The following is a 14586-nucleotide window of genomic DNA, read 5'->3' on the forward strand; positions in this document are numbered from 1 at the left end:
TGATGGAACTTTATTTTTTGCCTGTACTGGATCACTTCCAGCATCTTCTAGTGACTAAATGTCATCTCTGTTAAGGAGATGATTATATTCTTTGTCTTTGTGCTGTCATTTTAAGGGAGCTGGAGTAAAAAAAAAAATAATCTGATTTAACTGTGAAATAATTACAGCAGTGACTGTATCATCTGTATTATTGCAGTACTTTTTCAGTTCTGTCTTGCCTTAATGCATACATCTTAGGCAGCTTGTAAAAGCATTGGTTACACTGTACATTTTCGAGCTTCCATTTTAGCAAGGTTTTGATCTGCTGATTTTAAAATGACCTAATTCAAGGATTGAAGAAAGAAGATGATTGTACTGTAGTTCACATCATCTGATGGGAACACTGAATCAGGAACACCGCCTTGGTAATCAGATTGCACTGGAAATCTATTTTGCTGTGACAATAAATCACACTGTTGAATAGCCATCCCGGTGGTTTTAGGAGAGTGTATGCTTGAGCAATGCAGGAGCTTGCTCTCTCTCTCTCACCAGACAAATACAGGGAGACGTTCTTGCCCGTGGAACAGAGATTGATGGAGTATATGCCTTCAGCACATGTTGGTTATTACTTGTAGGCATGACATGTTATTCGTGTGCCATTTTCAGTCGTCCTCATTACATCAGATTCAAATGTTGTTTGTTCAGTAAAACATACTCTAAAGGTGAGTTGACACTGCTCGTTTCTCTTCCCTGAGGTTCAGATCTACATGCTGGATGTCTAACACCATTTATATAAATTTAGATTTGGTTCCCTAAGTAAACAGGTTTTCAAAACCAAAAAAAAAGGTACCTTGCAGAGTTAATGAATTAAGGAAGAATTGAAGTTTAGTTGAGTGGACCTTGAATTACAGAATATGAATTCCGATTTTTAGAGCTTTCACTGGTAACAGCACTGATTTTCTTGTGAATTTTGCACAGTAGAGGAATATTGCAAACTTTATAAAATATTTTGTAAGACTGATTTCAGATCTTCCAGATTTCAGAGTGGTTTGTGGGTGTTTTGTTTTGGGTTTTTTATGGGTTGGGTTTTGTTTTATTTGGGTTTTTTTTTTCATCCTCCTACCATCTCAAGCAGAATCTGAGAGATGGTGGATCCTATTTTCTACTCTTTCTTCCTTGTGTAACTATGCAAAATGAGGGTAAATCACAGCCCTTTTGTATAGGAGTACTGGACCACACGAGTTCAAAACCATTGGGACTCATTGGCAGAGAGGTGTCTTCTCTGTCAAAGCCAAATACGTGAAGCCAAATGACCTGAAGTTTCTTCTTAAGGTCGAGTGTTCTGATATTAATGAACAACCCTTCAGGAGAATGGAAGTCACTTCTCAGTTTCAGGTTAGTGAAGTTCCTGTGTACGTGGTTTGTTTTAGTGGGTGTTGGGGTTGTTCCAGAGGGGGTTTTTTGGAGTTGGTTTTGACCAGCGGTCAACTTCACTCCCTCTGCTACTTAAGGGATGATGTTCTCAATTACTGTATCTGGGAGTTCCAGGAGATCAGGCAGCAGCTGCCTTTTTTGTCCCCAGACTGCCAGTCGGCACGCTCCCCAGCAGTTCCTGTCCATGCTGTGGCATGTTCCTTCTACAGCGGCCACGCAACCCAGGACCAGCAGGCTGGCTGTTCAGCTGTACGCTGCCAACAAGATCCACTGATAATATATTTTGTACATTGTGCAAGCCTTACTGGTTCGTAAAGCGAAGGCTTTTGTGAGCAGCAACTTGTGTTGGCATTTAGGAGCCTGCGTTAAAAACGGCGCCGCAGAGTCTACTCTGTCTTCCAAACTTGTATCATTTTGAACTTCTAATTAGGACTTTCTGAGAAAGGCTGCTACACTGGAAAATGGGAATGTTTTCAGATTTCCCTGTTAATGGTGGGGGGAAAATTCTGTGTTTAAGCAAAGTGATAATTGAAGTCAGTGAGAGTTCTGCTTGAGGAATGGAGTGAAATACGGTAGGAACATGTAGGCTTGATGCTGAAGAGCAGCTCTATATTAAAGAATCTACAGTGGAACTTTCCTAGCAACAATTGGGCAGGTATCTGTGCTAAACCCAGTATATATAAATATATATACACAATATATGCCCGGCTCTGTAACGTTAACTGGGTACTGGTTTATTGTACAGCCAAGAAGATAATAGAACAACAAAAACCAAAGAAGTTAATCACAAATGAAAAGAAGAAATGCATGTTTCTTAAGCAGTACACAATTTAGGCATCACAAATTGACTTCGTTATTAAGTGCTGCGTTAAACAGATCCTGTTCTGCCTATTTGTACATAAGTGGGACATAGTTTTATTTCAAAAAACATGTCTTCTTGCTGATGGTTGATGGAAAATTGTTCACTATTGAACTTAGTTCTCTTTGATAAAACCTGTACATAGAGAAAACATATTTTATGAGAAAAATCTTATTTTCAATATTTAACTGTTATTTTATTAGAAGATGGTTGTAAATATTTTAGGTGCTTTAGTGTAAAAAGCAGACTGTAATTTCAGGTGGCAGAGGAAGTAAAATAAAAAAAATATACATTTGATACAGCTTGTGATCTATGATGGTTTCAGGTTCCTGCTGTTAGCCTTTGTCTTGCACACAGTTTAATTTCAGGTTGATAACCTACCTGAATGTGTGTATTAGGATGGCTTAATAGCATGAATTTTTACATATTTAAATGAGGGGGAGGAATAAACATTTGGTACTGACCAGAACCTTTTTTATATTAAGTGCTGTTTGTAAAAAGAAAGGCGTTATATGATGTTTCCGGTCACTTTTATACTTTGATAAAATATAGTTGCCTGGGTTTTGCTAACAGGCCTCTATACTCTTTTTTTTTTTTTTTTTTTGGTCGTTTTATGGTTGAGGCATTTTTAACAGGAGGAGAAGGATAAAAATCAAGTTTCACACCTGTAATCTTTTTTTTTCCCCAAAGGATTCCTAAATTCTTCTAGGCCAAAAAAACCCCAAGTATTTATAAAGTTGCATGAACATAGAGTATTCATAGCAAGAAAGAGTTGTTGGTAAAAAGCACTCAGGGAAAGGGGGAGGAAACTCGAAGACACCTCCTTTCCCCTCTCACGAAATTGTCACCCGCCCTGCCTCAGCGTCGGAGGAATTTAACGATTCCTGCTTTCTTCCCTCGGGTAGATGGGTGTCACCTCCGCGTAGAAGGATGGAGAAGAACGTGTGAGGAGGGAACGGGGGAGGGGAGCCGTGAGCGTTGGCGGGAACGGCGCGCGGGGCGGTGAGGGGAGCAGTTGCATGGCCGGGTCCTTCATTGGGGGAACGATCGTGGAAGGCGGGGACGAGAGGGTGAGGAGACGAGGCGGGAGCTCGTATGCGGCGCCATACGAGCTCCCGCCTCGTCCCCCACACCCGCTCTGGGGCGCAGCCCTACCCCGACAGTACCGCAGTGCCTACACCTCAGTCAAGGGTCCTGGGTCCGCCATGGCGGCGAGGGCGCTCTTGGGTAGGCTAGGCTCTGGGGTGGGGTTTTTTTTTGTATGGTGGTTGGATGAGGCTGATTTCTTTCCGGGGCGTGAGCTGATGGTCGGCGGGTTGGGGCGGAGACAAGATGGCGGCGGGATGCTTGTGGCGGAGGCTCTGTCAGGTGGGCTGGGGTGGGGAGAGGGGACGGGTGGACCCCCGTAAGAACTCCTTATCCTCTCCTTCGGCGTCTTCACTCCGGAGGGAGCTGAGGGCCGGTCCTCTGCGTTGTACTCAACCCTGATGTCTCCGGTGCAAGCTGTGTTAGAGCCGGCCTGCTCTCCTTAGTGCGGTTCCGCGGACAGGGGGCTGCTTTTTGGCTGCGGGGGATTCGGGGCTTCCCAACGTCAAGCTGTGTCTCTGCCCGCTGTCATCAGGGTAGGGGGTCCTCAAAGCTCTTCACTGCGGCCCTGTCTTCATGGCAGTTACTTTGGTTGTGAAGGATGATGAATAAATGACTTGGATTTGGAGGTCGTGTCCCGAGCCTGAATTTAGCCTTAAAATTTCAAATCTTTAAGCTATAACAGAGAACACAGGAAAACTTCTTATGCTGCTAATTGTTTCCTGTTTGGTTTTGGCTTCTGGTGATTGTTGATTCCCCAGTTGAAAAAAAATAATGTTGAGGATTTCCTATTAATTTTCTGAAGCCCAAATCTCTCCTCTTCTGTGTATGTGCACTGTTATGGGCTCACTTATGGTTCAGACATCTGCCTTTTCAGAATCTCTCGGCCAAACAAGATGAAGAGTATTTTATATTAGGACAGGTGCACTCTTGTTTAGTGCAAGGCCTTGGTTTGTACAGGAAATTGCATTGTTTTGTTGCAGTCTGAGTGTCTTTTCCACCTTCTATAGTGGCTCCTAGCATGAGTGTATTGAGTATATTTAAATCAGAGGCTGAATGAAGCTGATAAAATACACTTTCCTGCCTGATGAATGCTGTTGTTACTACTTGGGGTATTCAGTGTATCATTTTGTCAAAACTTGTGTGGAGCACCTTCGATTTGATTTTACAAAAACTTCTGGTGTGTACCTGCATAATTAGTGACAAAAAGAGACTACATGTGATGGGAGTGATATGCACAATCATAGACTATTGTAAAGGCTGCTGGTTTATTCATCTTTATTACATGAAGGCTGAAATTTTTTTACATCCAAACCCACATAACATAATACGCTATGACCCTACATATCCTTGCATGAAAATAGTAAATCCATATTATAGGGTCAGTGAGAAGTAAAATAGTACATTGCAGAGATAAAAAACAGATGAAACTTCTACTTAAAATTCTAATCAATAGTCTAACATTTGTCATCTGGGGTCAGGTTCTGTGTCATATACTTGTGCACACAGTTTAACCACTGCACTGAATGCAGTCTTCTATGCTTATGGCCCTATCTGCTCCCAGAAATGATGTCAGTAGATGATGTTAGTGTATATCATATTGGATTGAAAGAATGTAAGACAGTATTCTGACTTAAGAGACAGAGAATTGAGGTGCAAAAATAATTTTATCAGTTGTTTTTCTTGTAGCTCCCCAGATAAACTTTGAAATAAATATTCAGTGTTCCTAAAGTTGCTGCTTGTGTCATGCACTTTAGCATGTAACATTGGTGCTGGTCTGTCAGTGGATTTGAAAGGTTTGCCTGAGGAGAGACGTTTGGCTGTGGTCTCCAAACAACAGTCAGCTTTGTAAACAGGAAACTCTCTTGCCTCTTCCTGCAGTCATCTTCCTTATGGGATGCAGAATTTGTAGGATAAATAGCAAAGGAAGCAGAATTACTTCAGGAAACAGCTTTATTCACTGCTGATCTATAATTAATATATAATGCATACTGGAGAAGGTTTGAGACCTAATAGCATCAAATAGTTAGGTATGCATATCTGTGAGTGACTAAGATGACCTGGAAAAGTGTCGATTCTGGCTGTTTTCTGATGTTACAGTGATACAGTCATCTGCAAAACTGATGTGTAGGGGTATCTGGCTTCTCAATCCTGTGACTTCAGCACCTGTTAAATAACAGTGTCAAGTAGCTTGCTGAGTACCTGATTTTGCCTCAGCATTCAGCTGCAGCTCTGAGTTTCTCTTAAGCAAGTGAGAGTTCTGGTTCCTTTTTTTCTTTACACCCCACCCCCTCCACCCCACCACACCCCCCCCGTTACAGTCTGTAATTTTGCCAAATTGAAAATTAGAAGGAAGCTAGAAGCTGCATAACATTCAGAAGGGAGACATTATTCTAGTATGAAAGACAGTAAGTTACATCTTAACAGTTGTATTCCCTTTTTAACACAGAAAAATCCTGCTGTCTTTGAAATACGGTTCATTTTCTTGTTAGAAGTATTTCTGTATAAATGTTATCTTCAAAAGAACAAGTGTTAAAAATCACAAGGAACTTTGTGCTAAAACAAAACAAACGGGAAATTTCAAGTTAAACTGAGAGATTTTTGCCTTTATAGGATACTCTTTTCAATTGCTTTCACAACAGCAAGTCCTGTTTAGGCTTGTCTCCTGACAAAACCAATGGCTGTAGTACTATGAAAGTAAAAATAAAGAGAAAATATTATCATATACAGAAATGGTAGCTGATGCCACACAAATTTCTCTGCTAACAGAATGCTTTGTGGTTGCAGTTCAGGTGCCTGGTTAATAAGTGGGTATTGATATAATGTTCCCTTAATGCACTCCTCTTTTTTATATACTATTGTATACTAAAACACACTGATTCTGGTTTGGGGGAAAAAAATAACCCAAGAAACATAACCTATTTGTTTTATACAGGGTTCAGCTTTTCCTGTGAATTATGCAAGCAGAATTATGCGAAAGCAATGTTTTCCTCTGTAAGTATAAGGTCCTCCTTCTTTCCACTTCTCTTACACACTCCCTAAGAAAATCCCACTTGGACAACTTACTTTATGCTTTTCCCTATTACCACATTCTAGAAACTCCAACTTGATGGGAGCACGGCTGGTTGGATCCAGTGTTGATACACAGGAGGCTAAGACTAATCCTCTGGTAAGTATTTCATGGAATGGTATTTGGTATATTGTCTTAATAACAAAAAGGGTGTGTGGAAAAACTTGAATTATTTTATTGCTACTTTTAAAATTCTGTCTTAAAGTTGCAAAATTTTGCCATAGAGAGGGAAACAATTGACATTATTGGTATTTGAGATTTTTTTAATGAGTTTTTTAGGGAGACTTCTATACCCCACAGATGCCTCCTAGTTACTTTCGTCCTCTGGGCAGCTGTAACTCTGAAAAGCACCAGCTTTTTGGCCACATTCAGTTCAGCAGCCTGCAGCAGCTTAGCTAGCCCAAGGCCTTTGTCTCTGGCTGGGAAGCTGAGAGCCCAGAGCTGATGAAGTGGGGAGGTCACGAAAACACATGTGGGATGTCTTGCCGTTAGAATCAGAGTGCTTTGATTTTGACTGGGAGTTCTGAGACACATGTTCAGTCTGTATACTACATGTAAGAAAGCCAGAGTCTTACAGGCAGTATCAGACCCACAGTACGTACCCAGCCTTCCTCCTATGTCTGGTACATACTGGATTTACTGTGCTAAGTTTAGCAGTTGCCTGGGAGTAAACCTGTGGGAGCATCAGTGCTTTGTGGACACATCAAGGCTTTTCAAATGTTTAGTGTTCCCAGGCTGTCAGAAATTGAAAGTCTAACTGAAAGGCATAAATTTATAACTGAAAATCATTTGTACTGGGACAAACAGAAAGGATAATACACATGAGGGAGCCTGCTATGTTTAAAGTAGCCTTATAACTGACTTGGTAAAGTGAGGCTTTTGGTTACTGTCCATAACCAAAAGGTTATCAAGGTCCTTGAGTGTGTCCAGAGAAGGGCAACCAGGCTGGGGAAGGGGCTGGAGGGCAAATCATATGAGGAATGGCTGAGGGAGTTGGGGATGTGTAGTCTGGAGAAGAGGAGGCTGAGGGGAGACCTTATCACCACCTACAACTACCTGAAGGGAGGTTGTAGACAGGTGGGCGATGGTTTCTTCAACCAGGTGACAGAAGATAGAACAAGGGGAAATGGCATGAAGCTGTGCCAGGGCAGGTTTAGATTGGATATTAGAAAAAAAATTTTTACTGAAAGAGTTGTCAGGGCCTGGAACAGGCTGCCCAGGGAGGTGGTTGAGCCACCATCCCTGGATGTGTTTATAAAAAGGGTAGATCAGGTACTAAGGGATATGGTTTAGCACAAGACAGGAACGGTTTGACTCGATGATCTTAAAGGTCTTTTCCAGCCTTGTAATTCTGTGTGATTCTGTGATAACGTTCTGTCCACACCCAAGCAAAGTCAGAATTTCAGGTATTATCACACTGCTGTTAGAAATACCAATATTGCTGCTCCAGGCTTGCTTTAACAATGAGCTTCATTCCTGCCTTTGCTAGTATTTTCCTCCTTAGTTTTATCTGGTATTCCCTTCCCTTTTTTGATAAAGAAATTTTACCTAAGTGTTCGGAAGTTGGGTATCTCTTCACACTCTTGTCTTCCCTGATAGTGAGAACTATCAGTCAACCTCTTGCAGATAAACTGAAATAAGCAGTTAACAGCTTGTGGGTTTTTTTCCTTTCTTTCTTACACATGGGGTGCACAGGCTAAGAAAATACATAGTGCATGCATTAATTAAGGAGAACACAGCGTAGTAACTCTTGTTCTTTCTGTAAAAATGCAGGTATCTCTTTCAGATGAACCAGAAACACTGTATAAGAGATTGTCCATTTTAGTTAAAGGCCACGATCAAGCTGTGTTGGACAGCTATGAATATTTTGCAGTGCTTGCAGCTAAAGAACTTGGCATCTCTGTTGAAAACGTGTAAGTAACTAATCTGTAGAGTGATGTGGTGTCAGATGGGTCTTATGTCAACTACTGTAATTCAGGTTCTGTACTTGGAAGCTTTTTTTATTATTCTTAAGAAACAGGTGTAATCTGATCTTTGTTCCATCAGTGTATAAACCTAACACTACTTAGATGGCATAAGAAAGCAGCAGCAGTTCTACACTCAGCACTGCCATAGCAGAAGTGCTTTTTAACTACATGAAGGATATTGACAGTACTCTTAACTACAGTTGTCTCTAGCTTCCCTCAACTAATGCTGGCTGATACCCGAGTATTAACCATGCCCGTGTGGGTTAATAATCAACCGAGCTGATGTCTGATACTTTCTTGTAGATGTTCTAAATGTCAAACGAGGACAAGAGTTTCAGTGTAATCTTTCAGATACTTTGTGTTAGCACCCTTTAATATAGAATTAATTTTTCTTTTTTTTGCTTTCAGACATAAACCTCCAAGGAAGATCGATCGATTGACACTTTTAAAATCTGTACACATTTACAAGAAGCACAGAGTTCAGTATGAAATGAGAACACATTACCTGTGTTTGGAGGTAAGAAACACTAAAAAAAAGTATGTTGTAGGTGCACAATTCAAAGATGCTAACAGATTTTAGTTCAGGAGTGAACAAAAACCTCCTACTTACTCGGATTCAGGAGGAGAGTACAGTGAATAGCAGAAAACAACAGACTTTTGTACATGAAATGTAGTTATTCTGAACAAGTTATTCTGAATGTACAGCCAACAATTTTTGGAGTAAAAGCTGATTTTTACCATTATCTTAACAGCTGAAAGAACGATTAGAAAATAAGGTAGAATTGAGGGTTATCTTTATATGTTCTATGCTCTTTGTTTCTGAGAATCTGTGGGACAGGAGCTTTCTCAGGAAGGGAAGAAGATGCAGCTAAATCATTATCATGGCAAGTTACTGAGGGTTCTGTTCATCGTGTGTCTGTCCGGCGTGTCTGGACACGCATGCTTTTGCCCAGCGCAACGCTGTGTGGCAAGCTACAACTGCGCGGGGGAAATAGAAGAAAGGAAGCATATACAAACCACTAGCTCTGTGGCTGATGACACAGACTTCTGTATGGGCTAGAATGCAGCTGTGGTTGAATTTCTTAGAAGAAAGGCTTACTGCCAGCGTTTTGTGGCTCCTGGGTGTCTTTACTGTGTATTTGTACAGTGCTTAGCAAAATGGGACTTTGGTTCAAGTCCCCAGACATTAGTGCAGTACAAATGGCTGCCCACAGACCATAAGTGCTATTTTTGCCACCCAGCAGAGACTAGAAAATCAAGAATTCAGTGGAATTCTGAAGTTGCAAGATTCATGCCAAGCTTGAACTTTGAGTATATACAAAAGCTGCTAACTTGCATAATCTGTAATTAATTTCATTTGATATCTGTGTAGTTACAGTCCACCACATCATCATAACTGATGCATGTGATCACAGGCATTATGCAGAACTCTGTGGAATAAAATAATTACTTTATACTTGCCTAAGAGCTGTGCACAGCGCAACTGCCACTCTTCAGTATTATGGAAGCTGCCTTTCCTGTAAGATGTTTGGTCCCATAGTAAGAACTAGAGAAACTAGGGCTTAATTTTCTTGTATTCTGTTTGAAGTATTATTAATAGTAGCTCATTAAAAAAAAAACCCATTACTTCTGTTTTAGTTAAAATACCTAACAAGCAGTACTGCTGCAGTTTACTTGGAGTATGTTCAGCGAAACTTACCTGAAGGGGTTGCCATGGAAGTAAGGAAGGTAAGTTTGCATCTCACATATGTTAACTGTTAGGAGACTAAATCCTGATGCAAGTACCAGTAACTCCTTAAGGAAGGAAGGAGGTTCAAAAGGAACATTTTCCAAAGTACTAAAATGGCAAAGAGGCTGCTTGGCTTGAAAACGCCACTAGGTGGCATTTTTAATCCAGTAGATGTCTCAAACCGGACTAAATAAAGCAACGCGGGTAGATGCTAACTAGTTGGTGTAATAAGCAGTTGCTTTTCTTTCCTTTTAGACTAAAATAGAGAAAATACCCGAACACATTCGAGAGCCAGTCTGGGATACACTACCTCAAGTAGAAGAAACTGAAGTCAAGTCGTGAACTCGCCAGGTACTTGGCTCCATTAGTGCTGAAATGAGTTGCTTCTATCAACCTAATTTGCTGAGACAGTCTACTGTTAAATAAAAGTCTTCTTATAAAATGATTATATAAACTCTCGTTTCATCAAGTTATTCTTGATCAGAACTCCAGGACATGTAGACTGAACAGCTATAAAGGGGGGGAAGTTTGACTGTACTCTGTGACCAGGAACTATGGTTATATATCTATATATGTCTATATCTATATCTCTATATAGATATATATATTTCTCACTCTCCCTTTGGTACTAAATGTCTTCTGAATTCTAAGATACTTGCAAAGTCTACTTACGTTTGCATAATGTTATGGATGCCAGATTGTTACTGCATTTTTTGCTGTAGCTCCTTTGAAGTGACTGAACCCCAGATCTACATATAGAGCTTGCACATTAATTTGTGGTAAGTCAAAACCCACAATTTTAGAGGACATTGAGGTATACTGAGACTTTTCAAGGTTCTGACAGACCAGTAGCTTCATTTCCAGTCTGAGTAACTGCTTGGCAACAGAACAACACAGGGATCACAGCACAGATCTGAGACTTCCACTGGCTTATGTCTCTAACTTAAACGACATGCTTGTAGAACCATGTTGCAAAGTAAATGGATACTAGAAGGCATCACTGTGGATAGGACAAACAGTGCATTAAGTGTTTTGGTTCACTGCAGGGAACAACATGCCCTTTTTCTAACCTCACTACATCGGTTATTGTGTCACCCAGTCTAGCTGGACTCTAGGCTGAGGGGGAAAACCAGTGCAAATAGCAAAAGAGTGCTCAACTGCTTTGAAGGTTAGCTCACAGAAAATCAAATGAGATAACACTAGTAGTAAAACCATCATTGACTCTACCTTCAGATTACGTTAAGCACTTCTACCTTTAGTAGGTTAGCAGGAAGGACGCAGCTGGGGGAATCTGCTTCAGTATTAAGGGAGTGGCTTTGATTTAATTGCTATTAAAAGACTTTACAGAAGGAACAGCCAACTGGGTCACAGAACAAGACAACCAGAGAGCTGCATCATACTTACCAAGAGCACTCAAAGCTTTATACAGTCACAAAAGAAAAGAAGCTCAGTGTTGTCATCAGACAGAAATGGACAGTCTTAATGGGAAATACCTGAAAGACAAGAAACCTAAGCTTGTGCTTGAAAGTTTCTAGCTGTAGACAGACGTAAAGGTGTGTTAGGAGAGATGTTTCAATATAGGTGCTGTCACTTGTGATAGACAGAAAGCTGCCTGTGCACTTGCTACAATATGCCTCACAACAAAAAGTTGATCCAAGCTCTCATGGGAAGACCCACTGACTGGTTCTCCATTCAAGGTGTTTGCTTTCCTCAATTTCAAGCTATTCTTCCTTTCTTACGTTCCTAGTAGTCATAACAGCATTTCTTAAAGTCATGTCAGACGCTATATAGCACGAAGGGAGAAACTGTGAGCTGACATGGTTAAATAAAGCTGGTGCTTCAGAGGAACAGACTCTTTCAACTCTATTATATTTTCTTCAAATTTGCCATACTTCCATGCTTCAGCTTTGCATAAGCCACCTGCCAAGTTGAAGCTGTGCACAGTATGACTGTGCTCAGTACAAAGTCTTTCAACACAAAAATTTCAGTTTGATACATGGTCCGATGAAGGGGTCGTCTTTTATCAGCTTTGGTGGTCAACTCTCACTCTGCAGCTTCTGGCTAAGTAGCCAGTCGGCATGGCGTTCCAGTTGGCTCAGAGTTTTAATTACCAGACCTCAATAGGAACTGACTTAGGAGACAGCTACTGAAAGTACTAACCCATGTGAGCAACCCCGTCAGAAGGGACACATGCTCGTGGGAAAGGTATATCGTTAAAGAATTTCTTGCTTCCAGCCTTACTGTATGTTGGGAAAAGCCAGTATACATGTAAAGTCATCTCTGGACCTCAACTACATTGACAGAGCTGTAGCTAACTGCCATTACAGATCATCTCTAGCCTGAGAAAGCAGAATGACTTATGCAGTCAGAACTGTTACAGACCAGTGTTTACCCCATGTCATGGTTTTAGCCCCAGCCAGCAGCTAAGCACCATGTAGCCACTTGCTCACTCTCCCCTGGCAGGATTGGGGAGAGAATTAGAAGAGTGAAAGTGAGAAACCTTGTGGGTTGAGATAGAAAGAATTTGATATGACAAAAAAAAAAAAAAAAAGGAAACCTACTACTACTAGTAATAAAAATACAAAACAAGTAATGAACAGTGAAATTTTTCTACCACCTGAAGTCAGTGCTGAGCAAAGACCCCTGTCTGCCCAGCCTCTCAACCCACTTCCCAATGAAACATTACGTCATACGGTGTAGACCATTGTGCTGGCCAGTTTGGGTCAACTGCCCTGGCTTTGTCCGCTCACAGCTTCTTGGGTGCCTCCTGCCTTCTTGTTTACAAGGCAGTGTGAGAAGCTGGAAAGTCCTTGTCTGCTTGGCAACAACTAAAAACCTTGGTGTGTTATCAACATTGTTCTCATCCTAAATCCAAAACAGTGTTACATCAGCTGCCAGAAGGAAAATTAACTCTATGCCTGCTGAAACCAGGGCAACCAGCATAGCTGCCTACTAACCTCAGCAGACCACACATCTCATTCTTCCCTGTATGAAACTGCTTCCTTTTTAAGACTGTGATCCTTCCCTTCTTCCTCTATCTTCCACTTCACATTTAGGGTTTCTTAAGGCATAGCAACAATTTTGTCTTTATCTAGTTACGGGTTTGCATGACACCATAACTCTGCAATACACTGATCATCTTTTTGTATGTGGCTTAAGACATACCACTACTACAGCTTAATTATGTTAGCTTTTATATGACTATACAGCAAGCTTCTTGCTTTAGAAGCCTTTCCTGCCAGTCTCTGCATTTCGTCTGCCAGGAAATTAATTGCTATCAATCTGTTACTCCAGAGAGCCTGGGAAATACAGTAAGTCCAAGGGAAAGTTATTTACCCAGGAAGTTGTGACATGAAGAGGTTTTGCTCTTTGTGAAATACAAAGCTGTATTTAAATTGCTTCAAGTTGCCATTGCCTTAGATCAAACTGCACTAAAACAGGCAGTATTTGTCCCTTCCAATTAGAAATTTGGGAATAGAACCTCACATGCTGATTGTGGCTTTTCCTAGCAAGTGCTGTTAGGAAATGCCACCTTTCCTCTAGTTTCCGCATTTTTCCAGCCACCAAACTGGCTTTAAAAACACCTTCCCTGTCATAAAATTTGTTGAGATATCTTGCTCCTATTTAAACGTTTCCAACTAGTTTGCTGTGGTCTTCTCAACTTTAGGGTTGTATTTTTTCCACAAAACCCCCCAGTGTTCCCCTTTGTCCGTTTGTGTGGTGAAAAGAGGAGGTTACAGTTCTGACAGACACTTGTAAGGCAGACATGCCAAATCCCTACGGCCCTCGCAGGATCCTTGTGTATGGCAGCGCATCAGTGCACCAGGGCATGGGTACACCACTACACGCCCATACAGACCCAGTACCTCAGCTGACCCAGTTTGTTCAAATACAGGAATCAGAGAGGTATTAAGTTTATAGTAAGAATATTAAGGAAGAACCTTTTCTCACAAGAAGTGTGTTTGTTCAGGTAGGTGCACGCAGGGCACGTAACTGTTCTCTTCTATAACATATTTCCACATACTTTTTACAGTAAGAGGACAGTGTTACGGGACTTGGTGGTTTGCTGCCCTCTGAAAAAGAAGTTGCTGTCTCACTATTCAATCAAAAAATCTCTTAACTTCTTTTGAAAGTGCTATTTACTGAATTACAAGAAACACAGTAGATAAAAAGTACACATTTTCTTCTTTCTGCTTAAAACACCACTTGATAGTATCAAAGACTGTGAGATCAGTGTATCATATCTGCTGATGCAGGGTCTTCTGTACGCTAGCAAATTAGCATCACTCATCTTTCACTCCCTCCTGCCATGTGAATATAACTTCTCTTTGCTTCACTATTAGAATCTCTTTCTAGTTCAAAATAACAGCTTGTTTTTCTAATGTAAGTTACTGCAGATCTTCACAGGGCTTTCCCCCTAAGCCATTAGAGTACAAAAGTTTAACCTTTTGCTCGGAGAAAG

General features: G+C 41.0%; 1 protein-coding gene across 1 annotated transcript; it reads left to right on the forward strand.

Annotated features, from left to right (window-relative positions):
* Positions 1-3596: 3596 nt before the first annotated feature.
* MRPS10 (mitochondrial ribosomal protein S10) lies at positions 3597-10572 on the forward strand. The gene is made up of 7 exons (XM_084262458.1): positions 3597-3640; positions 6294-6352; positions 6455-6527; positions 8202-8341; positions 8804-8912; positions 10034-10123; positions 10380-10572. Exons 1-7 carry the CDS (start codon positions 3605-3607, stop codon positions 10464-10466), a joined length of 594 nt encoding a protein of 197 aa, XP_084118584.1. The 5' UTR covers positions 3597-3604; the 3' UTR covers positions 10467-10572.
* Positions 10573-14586: the final 4014 nt, after the last annotated feature.

Source organism: Gallinula chloropus (genome assembly GCF_964237585.1).
Source record: "Gallinula chloropus genome assembly, chromosome: 3".
In the NCBI taxonomy this organism is placed as follows: Eukaryota; Metazoa; Chordata; class Aves; order Gruiformes; family Rallidae; genus Gallinula; species Gallinula chloropus.

What these genes read in the sequence shown, in the direction of transcription:
- MRPS10 (XM_084262458.1), top strand. Translation starts at nt 3,605, where the DNA reads ATGGCGGCGGGATGCTTGTGGCGGAGGCTCTGTCAG. An exon ending in GGCATCTCTGTTGAAAACGT is followed by an intron (nt 8,342 to 8,803) that starts GTAAGTAACTAA and finishes TTTTGCTTTCAG; the next exon opens with ACATAAACCTCCAAGGAAGA. An exon ending in CACATTACCTGTGTTTGGAG is followed by an intron (nt 8,913 to 10,033) that starts GTAAGAAACACT and finishes CTTCTGTTTTAG; the next exon opens with TTAAAATACCTAACAAGCAG.